Source organism: Suncus etruscus, chromosome 9 (genome assembly GCF_024139225.1).
Source record: "Suncus etruscus isolate mSunEtr1 chromosome 9, mSunEtr1.pri.cur, whole genome shotgun sequence".
Classification (NCBI taxonomy): domain Eukaryota; kingdom Metazoa; phylum Chordata; class Mammalia; order Eulipotyphla; family Soricidae; genus Suncus; species Suncus etruscus.
In genome coordinates this window covers 68,487,324-68,501,936 of record NC_064856.1, presented here as the reverse complement: position 1 = coordinate 68,501,936, position 14,613 = coordinate 68,487,324, and the positions used below count along the sequence as shown (strand labels likewise).

Genomic DNA, 14,613 nt, shown 5'->3' with positions numbered 1-14,613 from the left:
CCCAGCAGCTCAAATAATTTGGACAGTATTTGTGACATTCAAAAATTTAGTTAGGGGGGACAGAGAGAGAGCATGGAGGTAAGGTGTTTGCCTTGCATGCAGGTCAGTTGTTCGAATCCTGGCATCCCATATGGTCCCCTGAACCTGCCAGGAGCGATTTCTGAGCATAGAGCCAGGAGTAACCCCTGAGCGCTGCCGGGAGTGACCCAAAAACCATAAAGCAAAAAAAAAAAAAAATGGGGCCTGAGCGATAGTACAGTTGTAGAGCGTTTGCCTTGCACAAGGCTGACCCAAGACAGACGGCCACACCCAGCGGTATGGCCCCAAAACAAAACAAAACTTGTTGTTAAAAGAGCATAATGTTGGTAAGACACTCAAGAATTTTTTGTTTTTCTTTTTTTTTTTTGTTTTGTTTTTGGGCCACACCCGGCATTGCTCAGGGGTTACTCCTGGCTGTCTGCTCAGAAATAGCTCCTGGCAGGCACGGGGGACCATATGGGACACCGGGATTCGAACCAACCACCTTTGGTCCTGGATTGGCTGCTTGCAAGGCAAACACCACTGTGCTATCTCTCCGGGCCCCTCAAGAATTTTTTGTATACATCTTTTGCTGAACTCCAAGACACCCTCAATTGCTAGATGAGTGCCATTTCTTACAGAATCTAATTACTTGCCTCTAAGCAAACAGTGATGACAGAAAGAACAGAAACTTAAAACAGAAACCTTTAAATTAATATATCTCTGCAGGAAGCCGGAGAGATAGCATGGAGGTAAGGTGTTTGCCTGTCATGCAGAAGGTCATTGGTTCGAATCCCAGCATCCCATATGGTCCCCCGAGCCTGCCAGGAGCAATTTCTGAGCATAGAGCCAGGAGTAATCCCTGAGCTATGACCCAAAAACCAAAATAAATATATATATGTGTGTGTATATATATATATACATATATGTATGTATGTATGTATGTATATCTGCAGTTTCATTTCCTACATCTTGCTTCCAATGTAGAGGGAAAAAAGACAATGATTGAAAAATAAAACTTCTCATCAACCTCTAAAAGGAAAAGAGATTATTGGACAGAGAGATACTGCCAGCATAAGAAACATAGAGATTTGGAAAGCTACTTACCATTTTTTTTTTTTTTTTTTGGTTTTTGGGCCACACCCTGTGACGCTCAGGGGTTACTCCTGGCTATGCGCTCAGAAGTTGCTCCTGGCTTCTTGGGGGACCATATGGGACGCCGGGGGATCGAGCCGCGGTCCGTCCTAGGCTAGCGCAGGCGAGGCAGGCACCTTACCTCCAGCTCCACCACCCGGCCCAGCTACTTACCATTTTAACCATTTAAAACATACTGTAACAATTCACCATTTTGGGGAATAAAACCTTGGAAGTACGTGGAATATAACCAAAATGTACTGTTACAAGAATAAACACATAAAAGTAGTAAGGAAAAAAACCTAATAGTGAATTTTAGACTGAACACATTATCATGTTCTCAATTTATAGCATGTTGGGAAGGAAAAGGAAAAATCAGTACAAAGGCTAGCTAATAAGAAAGATGTGCTCATATTCACTACAAAAGACTAGGTGCTATCAAGACCATATTACCAGTACAGAGAAGAACAGTCAGGTGGTAACCAAAGGGAGGAAAGATGCCTGACACCATTGCACAATGGCAGGAAAGACAACTCTAGCAGCACTACCTATCAGGTAAAAATAGTGTTAAAAATGTTAGAAACAGGTGTCACCCTTCTCCCGTCCTGCCAAAATAAAATGGTAGAAAAGCTAAAACTACTATAGACAACCATTTTTTTTTTTTTTTTTTTTTTGGTTTTTGGGCCACACCCGGCATTGCTCAGGGGTTACTCCTGGCTGTCTGCTCAGAAATCGCTCCTGGCAGGCACGGGGGACCATATGGGACACTGGGATTCGAACTAACCACCTTTGGTCCTGGATCATCTGCTTGCAAGGCAAACGCCGCTGTGCTATCTCTCCGGGCCCAGAAGGGGAAAAATTTTTTTCTTTTTTTTTTTTTTTTTGGTTTTTGGGCCACACCCTGTGACGCTCAGGGGTTACTCCTGGCTATGCGCTCAGAAGTTGCTCCTGGCTTCTTGGGGGACCATATGGGACGCCGGGGGATCGAACCGCGGTCCATCCTAGGCTAGCGCAGGCAAGGCAGGTACCTTACCTCCAGCGCCACCGCCCGGCCCCGGGGAAAAATTTCTATGAGTGCAAAATAGCAAGCCATAAGTTGGGAAAAACAAACAAACAAACAAACAAAAAACAACCCTGCATAACTGTTTTGAAGGCTATAGAGAAAATAGTTGCAAGTCCTAGGAATTGATTCTTTGGTATATTACTGTTAACTGGTTTCTTTCTCTACATCGACCTTCTTAATCCTCTTTGTACTTGTGCGGGCCCTTTTCTGTATATTTACACTACCATATATATTTATTAGCAATAAGAGGTACTCAAAATCTGCTGCACTGTTAAGAGTTGGCTGAATAAGAACAGCAGACCCGGTTAAAAGCCCCCAAATTATGTCTACCACTTTCTGTAGGGATTCAGACCTTTCTAAAAGGTACATAGTTCTTTCCAAGGGACAGCCCTTCTGTAGCCCTGACCTAATCCCAGAGGTTATTTTACCTTCTTTTTTTTTTTTTTTTTAATTTTTTTTTATTTTACCTTCTTTTGTGAGCTTTCTGACTCAGCTGTTCTAGTTTTGAGCTTTACTTATTTGGTTCTTGGGGTAGCTCTCTTAGAGGTTCAGGAAACAAATAGAACCATTGCCTCTCATGAAAAGCAAGCTCAGGAGTCGTTTGTGCCATCCCTGGCTCTGGTTTGACTTAAAAAGAACTGATGAGGAAGAGGTGAGTGGCTTTGTGCAGCAGTTACTTTGTACACCAAAAGCAACAAACAGCAAAGCTATAGTAACGCTATTTTAACTAGTAACCTTAGCAACAGATTTTGCCAGGTCAGGAATTTGAACCTAAGGAGACACACCTCCATGCTTTAAATCCCAAACACTACTAGTTCAGTGTACTTCAAACTAAGGATTTTTTTTTCTTTCGGTTTTTGGGTCACACATGGCAGCGCTCAGGGGTTACTCCTGGCTCTACGCTCAGAAATCGCTCCTGGCAGGCTTTGGGGACCACATGGGATGCCGGGATTCGAACCACCGACCTTCTGCCTGCAAGACAAACGCCTTACATCCATGCTATCTCTCCAGCTCCCAAACTGAGTTTCAAGAGAGGCAAATACGAGCATGGTACTTGGCTTTCCAAATTCCACATCACCCGAGTATTCTGCTCTGGATCACTGGGGTTTCTAATAAGAATTCACGGAGACAAACTCACTCCTTCGGGAGTCTGTGCTTCTAGAGATACTATATTCCAAACCACTCCCATTTTGTAATGTTTTATTTTGGGGCCACGCTCGGTGGTACTTAAGAGATCTACGCTGACAAGCTAAGGAAGTGGGGGGTCGTATGGGATGCCTGGGATTGAACTGGCATCCTAGACACTCTCCTAATGGCTCCTTAAAGCTCTGAAACACAGCTCTGGCCCACTGGTTATGTTTTAAAATGGTTATTTTTGGCTAATGAGAAAAAAAATTGATCCATTTTACTCCTCCTCCAGCAATCCCCTCATTTCAGAGACCTTAAAGAGTGTCTCACGAGTCAACTAAATAGAGACAGATTAATATGGCCCCGGAGGTGTCTTTGGAGAAGGGCCGAGTTTCTATTTTCACAGGGAAGTGGTCTCATTTATCCCATCGCTTCCCAACGAGAGGAGGGCCAGGACGGGTCTGGAGGTGCCGGGGCACGTGCTCGAGAGGACTGACAGGTGAGGGGGAAGAGCGGCCCGTCCTCTAACGGGAAAGGGGAGCCCCCAGCCGCGGGGGAGAGGCCGCCACTTCCTTCCTTTCTCCCTAACGAGGAGGCGCCTCATCCAGGTTCAGGCTTCAGAGTCCTCGGTCTCAGCGCAGGGGGAAGAGTTTTCCTATAGGAAGCCGCTTCGGGGCCGCCTCTTCTTTCTTCCTTTCCGTGCCCGCTTCGGGCTGGCTCCCAAGGCGACTCGCGGGGCTTGGAAAGGGGGAAAGGGGGGCGGCGTGGCGGAGCCCCCCGGGCCTGTCTTGTCAATTTCACATCCACCCTCCATCCCTTCCCCGTTCCCCATTCTTCGGTCTCCACTTACCGGGTGGCGGCTGGGACCGCGGGGAGAGGGATAACAAGAGCAAGAAAACTGCACTGAGTCGCTTCGAGTCTCGCTCCTGCTTCTTAAAGACTCCGCCGGGAAGACGCCGAACCTCCAAAGCCGCCGCCGCCGCCGCCGCCTCCACCTCTGCGAGCGGGGGGTCTCGCCTCCATCGCTGGCAGCGAGCGCGGAGGCACGTGACCGGAAGTGCCGGGGCGGGACCCGCGGGGTCACGTGACCGGCCGCGCGCGGCCGCCATGACACTTTCCGTCCGGGCCCCTCCCGCCCTCGCCCGTTCCCGCCGGCTTCATTTCCTCGCTCCGACCTCAAGGCGCCAAGGCTGCCCGGGATTGTAAGTGACTGGCTGGCTGTGGCTCACCCCCCTTCGGCCTACGGCGCTTCCAGGACCGGTCGGCGCGGGCGTCTCCGGCCACCGCGGGTCAGCTGCGAACTGGGCCCCCCGAGAGCGGAACGGCGACGGCGGCCTGAGGGGGCGGGCCCGCGCGCGACTTGGAGGGCGGCGCTCGTCACGTGACCCGGAAGTGCCGGCCCCGGCGTGCCCCGTCGCTTTGGGATGACGTAAGCCGGGGGGGGGCCAGGCCAGGGAGGAGCGGGAGGGAAGCTCGAAGCTTCCCAGGTGCAGTTCTTAGTGCGGGGTGAGTCTTCCGGGCGCCGAGGCGTGCCGGTTTCCTAGCAAAGAAATGGAAGGTTCTAGAACCTGGAGGTTTAGTTTATAGCGGAATTGAGGCCTTCGAGCCGCTGATCTCTGAGCCCGGCTTTGGAATCTTGCTTCCTGAGACTCTTTCCCCGCCCCAGAACCGAATGGCAGGTTCAGGTCGCTCCTGTTTAAACGGTTTCGCAAGGGGCCCGAGAGATAGCACGGAGGTAGGGCGCTGGCCTTGCATGCAGAAGGACGGTGGTTCGAATCCCGGCATCCCATATGGTCCCCCGAGCCTGCCAAGAGCGATTTCTTTCTTGAGCGTAGAGCCAGGAGGAACCCTTGAGCGCTGCCGGGTGTGACCCAAAAAAAAGTTCTGCTAGGCCTGGAGTTCCTAGCGAGTGGACTGGGTCCCCCGGTGGTTGCTGCAGGCCCATGCAACTCCGCAGTCTGAAGGCTGAGTTGCAGAAGCGAGCCAGTCATTTCTGGCTGAGGGAAGAGTTGTGGCTCTGAGCATTACTTCTGGATGGAAAGATCCAGTTGTGGAAGTGGATCAAGTCTCTTCTCACAAGTGTTTAAGCTCTGCTTTTTTTTTTTTTCTTTTCTCTTCAACACCAGTGAAGAAAAGAGAACTCAGATTTAACTTTTTTTTTTTTTGGGGGGGGGGTCACACCCGGCAGCGCTCAGGGTTTACTCCTGGTTCTACGCTCAGAAATTGCTCCTGGCAGGCTTGGAGGACCATATGGGATGCCGGGATTCAAACCACCGTCCTTCTGCATGCAAGGCAAATGCCCTACCTCCATGCTATCTCTCAGGTCCCTCAGATTTACTTTTGGTGTGTGAAAGAAAACGTAAAATGAATCCTAGAATGATGAGGAAAGTCTAGAATCTGCTGCTTAATTTAAGTTACCCTTAATGCAGGACTTGGGAGAGTTTCTGGTTTCAGCTCTACTTCTTACAAATTATTTACAAATCAAACCCTCGGGAAGTTGTTTTGTTGTCTTAAATTATTCATGTCCCCTCCCCAAGCCATAACACATAGGGTGTGTACCTTGCAAATGGCTGACCCAGGTTTGATCCCATGCTTCTCATATGGTACCCCTCAGCCACGTCAGGAATAATTCCTGAGCACAGAGCTAGGAATAACCCCTGAGCCCAGTGGTGTGTGGTCCAAAAAAAATCAGACGAACTACAAAAAACTTATAATGAATGAGGAGATAGATAAGTTTATAGACTAAAAGAGGAATACAAGATTGCTCTGAGTTGAAGTATAGGAGAATATTAAGATAGGAGATGATATTGATGTTGGAAGATAAATAGGCATGCACAGAACCTTTTTAAAAATAGCAGCTGGAGAGTTAGTACAGTGAGTAAGGCACTTGCTTTTCTTGTGATCTACTCGGATTTTATCCCTGGCATCTCAAATTTCTTTTCTTTCTTTTTTTTCTTTTTTTTCTTTTTTTTTTTTTGGTTTTTGGGTCACACCCAGCTGCGCTCAGGGGTTACTCCTGGCTCTACACTCAGAAATCGCTCCTGGCAGGCTCTGGGGACCATATGGGATGCTGGGATTCAAACTACTGTCCTGCCTGCAAGGCAAACGCCTTACCTCCATGCTATCTCTTGGGCCCCAGATCATAATTTCTAAACTATTTTGATGGTTCCTTCCCCTAATACTGGCTACATACTGCAGAGTTTACTGCATGCCTTGCAAAACAAACTGCTTACCCCAATTTAGTCCCTGGTACCACATGGTCGTCCCCAAAGCACTACCAGGAGCCAACTTCCACAGTTGCCCTCAGTACTTCATGCGGTGACCCTACCCTCTCTTCCCCACCCCCAGCAAAAGTTTGTTACTTTTTTTTTTTTTTACTATTCTGCTTACAATGGTAAGTTTTATTATTCACAGAAAATAAGGTTGTGTAAACAAATCAAAGTATATGATAGTCTTACATATTTTACCATTAGTTTTTATTTTCATTTTCCAAAAATATTGGTTGTCTCTTTTGACCTTCGAACAATCCTGGAATATAGTTGGTGCTCTCTGTATTTGTGGAATAAACAAAGAAATAGCATATGTTTTTACAAAAGAAAAGTTTAAAGTATTAACCAAAACCAAATATAGGGGCCGGCTAGGTGGCGCTAGAGGTAAGGTGTCTGCCTTGCAAGTGCTAGCCAAGGAAGGACCACGGTTTGATCCCCCGGCGTCCCATAAGGTCCCCCAAGACGGGTAATTTCTGAGCTCTTAGCCAGGTGTAACCCCTGAGCATCAAATGGGTGTGGCCCGAAAAACCAAAAATATCCCCCCAAAACAAAACCAAATATAAACGTTTTTTTTTTCATTTTCTGTTGCTTACTTTGTATTTGTTTTTGTTTTTTCCTGAGAAAAGCTAACACTTCAAAAAAATGTGGAACGCTTCACAAATTTGCGTGTCATCCTTGTGCAGGGGCCATGCTAATCTTTGTATGGTTCCAATTTTAGTATGTGTGCTGCCGAAGTGAGCACTTTGTATTTACAAGTTTCTGTTTTGTTGTTACAAAAGTTGCACATATATGGTTCAGATGCTTATGCACTTGGTTGGGGAGAAAGTTGGGATCAGACATTTGATCACAATGTGCTGGAGATTTACATACTTTTGTTGGTTTTTGGGACACACCCAGTGTGGTTCAAGGTTTACTCTTGACTGTGCTCAGGGCTCACTCCTGAGGACTTGGAGGATGATCTGGAATGTTAGGGATTGAACTTGACTCAGACACATACAAGACAAATACTCAGTGTACTCTTGCTCGGGCCCCAGATTAACATACTTTTTTTTTTTTTTTTTTTTTGGGTCGGGAGATCTCAAGCAGAACTACAAGGGTTAAACTTGGTATGTGTACTGGTGCTAGAAATCAAAGTTGTTAAGTGCATGCTGAGTGGATGGTAAGCTTCTTATGTTATATTTTTGTAGGTCTTATTAAGGAATACTGAAACTATCACTCAACATAGCTTCAAGTGTCTGACTAAATGACTTTTGTGCCAGTAATACCTGATTCCTACAGCCATGTTCTTTCAGAATTTGAGTGTCTCGACCCATTACTTTCCACCCTACGATTGGACTCCAGTCGTTTAAAGGTGAGTTTCTTGATTCTTATATCAGTTTTATTTTCATATTCATTTCTTTATATGCATTCTAGCACATGTGCCCTGAACTTTTTGTTCTTTATGCTTTATAGAATCTTATGCTAATAATACTTAACATTGAGTTGGCATGTTCAGGCTCATACTTGATTTATTTTTGAGCTGTCATTTCATTTTTCTTTTACATTTACAATATTGATAAGAATGTAGAATTTTTTCCTCAATACATTACTGTCTTTTTCAGAAGTGTAGTCTATTTGAAATAATAGTATAAGTATACCCCCTTTGTATTTTGAGCAGTATAGACTATTACAGTCATTCTATGCTCATTCCAGAAATCATTTGAAGTATCTCACGTTAGAGACCGAGTTAAAAGTTGTTAGTTTTGTCAGAATAAGATTTTTCTTTTAATCCCCAAGTTGTTTTGATTAAGTCCAGGAATAATAAGATAAAAAGTTTTCTAATTCCAAATATATTTATTCCTAACACTTTTGCTTCTACCCAAAACACCTTTTATTGAACTAAGGGAAAAAATTGAGTAGCAAAGGAATATGAGTGGTTAATGACCACTAATAGGAACAGTATTAGACTTTTTTTTCAGTAGCAAGTTACAAAATACCCTATGTTTTTAACCTCATTGGGGATAAGAGTCTCTGGGTTTTCTATAAGAGAGGTTATCCTCAAGATCCAGGCTTTCCTGGGCCGGAGCAGTGGTGTGGTGCAAGCAGTAGGGTGTTTGCCTTGCCACTTCTAACCTAGGATGGACTTGGGTTCAATCCCCTGGCATCTCATATGGTCCTCCAAGCCAGGAGTGATTTCTGAGCACATAACCAGGAGTAATCCCTGAACATCACCAGGTGTAGGCCAAAGAAGCAAAAAAAGATCTAGGCTTTCCATCTTTTCTGTCTTAACAATCACCTTTTTTTAACTTTAAGTAATATTTGTAAATAAGTCTTCTGGCTCCAGTCTTAATGTTCCATTAGCATCTCAATAAAGTGTAAGCCTTGCTGGAGTTATAGCACAGTGGTTGGACATGTGTCCTGCATGCAGCCAACCTGGGACCAATCCAGGTTCAATCTCCAGCATCTCATATGGTCCCTGCGCCTGCCAGGAGTGATTTCTGAGCATAGAGCCAAGAGTAACCTTTGAGTGCTGCTGGGTGTGGCCCAGACCCTCCCCCCCCCCCCAAAAAAAAAGAAAGTGGAAGTCAAAAAAAGAATAAAGGAAAGAAAGTAAAAGCCAAAGATTCCTTTTTTCCTTTCTTTCTTTGTTGATATAAGACTGGGGGCGGTGGTGGTGGATGTGTGTGGAGGGCAGAGCAATATAACGGCTGGTAGATTTTTTGCCATGCAGCCCACCTTTGTCCTCTGGATTCCATATTGTTCTCCCAATTATTCACTAAAATGTATAATTTCCTTTATTTTTTGCCTTTTTTGTGGGGGAAAGTCCACACCCGGTGACGCACAGGGATTTCTCCTGGCTTTGCACTCAGAAATCGCTCCTGGCTTGGGGGACCATATGGGACGCCAGGGGATTGAACCGTGGTCTGTTTGCACATGCAAGGCAAACACCCTACCACTGCGCCATCACTCTGGCCCCTCCTTTTTTATTTTATTTTATTTTAGTTTTTATTTTTGGGCCACACCCTGTTACACTCAGGGGTTACACCTGGCTATGCACTCAGAAATTGCTCCTGGCTTGGGAGACCTTATGGGATGCCTGGGGATAGAACTGAGGTCCATCCTAGATCAGCCATGTGCAAGGCAAATGCCCTACCACTGTGCCATTCCTCTGGTCCCCATGTGTAATTTCTTTTTTTCCATGTATAATTTTATTTGTTTGTTTATTTATTTATTTATTTTTGGTTTTTGGGCCACACCCAGCGTTGCTCAGGGGTTACTCCTGGCTGTCTGCTCAGAAATAGCTCCTGGCAGGCACGGGGGACCATATGGGACACTGGGATTCGAACCAACCACTTTTGGTCCTGGAGCGGCTGCTTGCAAGGCAAATGCCGCTGTGCTATCTCTCCGGGCCCCTATTTATTTTATTTTATTTTATTTTATTTTATTTTATTTTTTTGGTTTTTGGGTCACACCCGGCAGCGCTCAGAGGTTACTCCTGACTCTATGCTCAGAAATCACTCCTGGCAGGCTCGGGGGACCATATGGGATGCCAGGATTCAAATTGCTGTCCTTCTGCATGCAAGGCAAACGCCTTACTTCCATGCCATCTCTCCGGCCCCCATGTGTAATTTCTTAATGGAAAGCCGGGTGTGATCCAAAAAAACAAACTCCTAAAAAAGATATAAAAGAATAGAGAACACTGAGTTCTCCACAATAGAAAAGCAACAAAAGAACCAGAGACAAGTGAGATACATGTTCAAGGGAGAACACAGGCTTGAGGAGCAAGTTAGTTTTCTTTTTTTTAGATTACTTTTATTTAGAAAGGTAAAGTTTTTTAGAAACTCCATCAGACTTAACTGGACTTAAGTCACATTGCTTTCTATAAGTGCAAGAGAGGCTGGGTAAGTGAATAATTAGGTTTTCTAGCTTCTGTGGAAGAAAGTTGGGGATGTCTATTCATTGGCCCTTTATCCATAAGCCATCTGTGTGCATGCCCTTAGTTTTCTCTGGTGATCTTAGAGAGGAATCCAGAGAGGCTTAATGGTACAGTGACTTCCTGTGTCTGTACTCTACATTCTTCTTTGCTCTAATTTTGCAGACTAGAGTTGCTTTAAGTGAATAAATGATTAAGGTGTTGCTTTATCTCCTAGAGAAGTGATGGCGAACCTTTTTGAGCCCACATACCCAAACTGCCTCACAAAACCAAAGAAATTCCTCAAAAGTGCCAGCACATCAATTAAACCTTAATAACAAGATTGTAGTATCTAAAAACTATGCGGCATATGCCACATATCTTAATTGTGGATCTTCCCGCGTGCCAGCTGCAAGACCTTCACGTGCCACCGCTGGCATGAGTGCCATAGATTAGCCATCACTGTCCTAGAGGTTCCTGAACTTATATGAACTACTGTTCCTTTCCAGAAAAAGAATCAGTAGTCACCTGGAAATCTAGCTTTCTTAAGCAAACAAACAGAAATTGCCTCCCACTTGCATTCTAGACTCCCCCATCTCCATTCTTTCAGGACTCCCTGGGAAGCAGTGTCCCAGGCTTTGTAAATACTACCTTTAAGACTTGCTTGGGGCCCGGAGAGATAGCACAGCAGCGTTTGCCTTGCAAGCAGCCGATCCAGGACCTAAGGTGGTTGGTTCGAATCCCGGTGTCCCATATGGTCCCCCGTGCCTGCCAGGAGCTATTTCTGAGCAGACAGCCAGGAGTAACCCCTGAGCAATGCCGGGTGTGGCCCAAGAAACAAAAAAAAAGAAAGAAAAAAAGACTTGCTTGAACTTTTGTCATGTGGTCATCATTGGAACTGTGTAGCCAAATGAATGGTCTAACAACTGGCTTTTGCTTGGCGGTGGTGTGAGGAGATAACTTAATTTTTATAATTTTATAATTGTGACTATTCTGTTTTTGAGATTCAATTACATTAAAAAATTATTTTGGGTGGCACATCTGGCTTAGGTGTTACTTCTAGCTCAGCACTCAGGGATCGTTACTGGCAGACTGGGGGACCCATATATTGGATGCTGGAGATTGAACCCCTTGTTGGCTACGTGTAAAGCAAGCACCCTATCTGTACTGTACCATCACCTGTCCCCACCAGTTCCCTCCCTCCCTTTCTTCCCTTCCTCCCTCCCTTCCCTCCCTCCCTCCCTCCCTTTTCTTTCTTTCTTTTGAAGGGGGACTGTGTAGACTGTGGTAGATTTGGGAGCCATATCTGCCAGAAGCTACTCCTGGCTCTGGGAAAACTATGAGGCATAAGGATATAATTAGGAGTCAGCCACATTTGAGCCAAGTGCCTTAGCTCCTGTTCTACCTCTCTAGACACTCTTCCTTTTGTTATTAAATAAAAAGTTTTATTGATTTTGAACTGGAAGAAAATACAGGGGTTAGGCACATGTCTAACAAGTGCCTGACCTGGATTCTATTTTTACACTGCACGGTCTGTGTGCAGCCCTGGAGACCCAGAGCAACAGTGCAATGACTCTGGTATCCCTGGGATTACAGTGTCTTAGTGGCACTGCATCTTCACGCCTTTGCGTTGACTCACCAGCCTAGTGCCCTTAGGCCTCTGGAGCACTGTTTGGGAGGTCCAAAAAAGGGGGAAAAAGTTTTTCTTTGAGGGATCTTAGGCAGTTCTCAAGCGTTGCTCCTGGCTCTGTGCATAAAAATCATTTCTGTCAGTCTTGGGGGACCATATGGGATTCTTGGGATCGCACCTGGGTTGGTCATTGCGAAAGGCAAATGTCCTATCCATTGTGTAATCATTCTAGTCCCAATAAAACTATTTTTCATTGATTTACCATTGGTTTGCAATAGCATATAAAATTTGGAGTATAGTTTTTTACCTCTCTGTATATAAGTTTCACTGCAACATCAGAGTTCTAGTGCAGTTCCTATCATGAGACTCATCCCCTCTCCTTCTTTCCTCCCGTTCTTTTCTGGCAGTTGTCAATTTTTTGTTGTTTTTTTGTTTGTTTGTTTGTGTTTTGTTTTCTTACTTTTGGGGGGCCATTCCTGGCGGTGCTCAGGGATTACTCCTGGCAGTCCATGGAGGACCATATGTAATGCTTGGGATAGAACTCAGGCTATCCATAAGTCAAGCTTTCGACCTACTGTACTCTGACTCCAATTGTCAGGTTTTTTGTAATCTAAGAATTATTTTATGGTTTTTTTTTTTGGTTGTTGTTTGTTTGATTTGGTTATTCCAACTTCATATATGAGAAATGTATCAAATATTATGTTTTTCCTGTGTTTTTTATTTGAGTAGAATGAGAGTATAGTTGCCACTATGTAGTATTATCTGGCTCAAGGTTGGATTAAAGAAAAAAAGCTGATACACAAATCATTGGTATTTATAATAACTAAATTTTTTGGTTACAAGACTTTGATGATCTCACTGGTCTGTCTACATGATGTTTTTAGTGCACGAGCATAGCTGTATCTCGGAAATGGTTGGCTTTGGGCAGTTCAGGAGGAGGACTCAATCTAATTCAGAAAGAAGGCTGGAAGCACAGATTGTTTCTTTCACACAAGGTAAGATTAAAAGCACCCTGTCTAGGGGTCTGGGTGCTAGTATAGTGAGTAGGGTGCTTGCTGTTCACACAGTGGGCATGGGTTTGATCCCCAGCACTGCTGGCAGTGATTCTTGAGCATAGAGCTGGAAGTAGGCCCTGAGCCAGGAGTAACCACTATTGGATGTTGTCCAAAAATTTTTTTTAAAAAAGCACCCTATTGGACATGAAGACTATTATGCTGGGTAAAATGAGTCAGAGGGAGACAGACATAGAATAGTCTCACTCATCTGTGGGATTTAAGCAAAATAAAAGACAGTATGGCAATAATAAAGCTGAATGTCAGGAAGACCATGACATGAAGCTTGCCACAAAGAGTGGTGAGTGCAGCTTAGAGCACTAACTACAATGACAACTACCATGACAATGATAGGGAGAGAAGCAGAATACATGTCTGAGAGACAGGCAGGTCTGTGGGGGGAGGGAAATTGGTGATAGGAAGATCACACAGGTGAAAGGTAGTATACATTCTATGACTGAAATCCTATGACTGAAATTTCTGTAATCATGGTGATTAAATAAAAAAAATTTAAAAAATCTTTAAAAAATGTACCCTATTGATCTGGAGTAATAGTATAGCAGGTAGAATGCTTACCTGGCACACAGACAACCTGGGTTCAATCTCTGGGATTTCTTATGGTTCCCCGAGCCTTCCAGGAATAACCCCTGAGCATTGCTGAATATGGCTCAAAAAATTGAACCCTGTCATACACTATTCAATATGAATTTCCCTATTATATATCATTTGTTACTTTTTTTTTTAAAGGACTGTAAAACTTAAGATTTAAGAGTTTTAAAAGTACCAGTTTTTGAGAAGCTGTCTAAATTTTTTTATTTCAAAAATTGTTTTCATGTATATGCCTTGCCTATAGCCAACTTGGATTTGGTTCTCCATACCAAATGTTCTCAAGGTCCCACCCAGAGTAGGACTTTTGTTTTTGTTTTTGTTTTTGGGTCACACCCGGCAGTGCTCAGGGGTTATTCCTGGCTCCAGGCTCAGAAATCGCTCCTGGCAGGCACGGGGGACCATATGGGACGCCGGGATTCGAACCGATGACCTCCTGCATGAAAGGCAAACGCCTTACCTCCATGCTATCTCTCCGGCCCCAGAGTAGGACTTTTTTTAAGCAAAGATTGTAAGCTCAGAGACAGGAGTCATCCCTGAGAACCACTGGATTTGTCTCCAAAACAAAACAATTTTTTGTTTTTGGGTCACATCTGGCATCGCTCAAGGGTTACTCCTGGCTCTGCTCTCAGAAGTCCTCTGGGTGCAGGCCTGGGGGACCATATGGGATGCTGGCATTCAAATCAGGGTTCGTCCTCCGTTGGCCAAGTACAAGGCAAATGCCTTACTACTGTGATGTTATTCCAGCCCCACAAAACAGTTTTTTTAATTAAAACTTTTTTTTTTAATTTCAGCTAATTTTTTTCCCCCAACAGTATTCT

At 44.6% G+C, this 14,613-nt stretch overlaps 1 protein-coding gene and 1 non-coding gene across 2 annotated transcripts in view; one reads left to right on the top strand and one right to left on the bottom strand.

Annotated features, from left to right (window-relative positions):
- The first annotated feature begins 4,554 nt into the window (after positions 1-4,554).
- The window catches only part of HPS5 (HPS5 biogenesis of lysosomal organelles complex 2 subunit 2), a 54,003-nt gene continuing 43,944 nt past the window's right edge, over positions 4,555-14,613 (top strand). Inside the window, exons 1-3 of the mRNA XM_049780992.1 lie at positions 4,555-4,772; positions 7,800-7,963; positions 13,019-13,129. Coding sequence (XP_049636949.1) covers positions 7,856-7,963; positions 13,019-13,129 — 219 coding nt within the window. The 5' untranslated portion in view covers positions 4,555-4,772; positions 7,800-7,855. The remainder of the gene's footprint in view (positions 4,773-7,799; positions 7,964-13,018; positions 13,130-14,613) is intronic.
- Positions 7,251-7,354, bottom strand: LOC126019824 (U6 spliceosomal RNA). Its single transcript, XR_007499445.1, has one exon. It is a non-coding gene; the product is annotated as a U6 spliceosomal RNA (small nuclear RNA).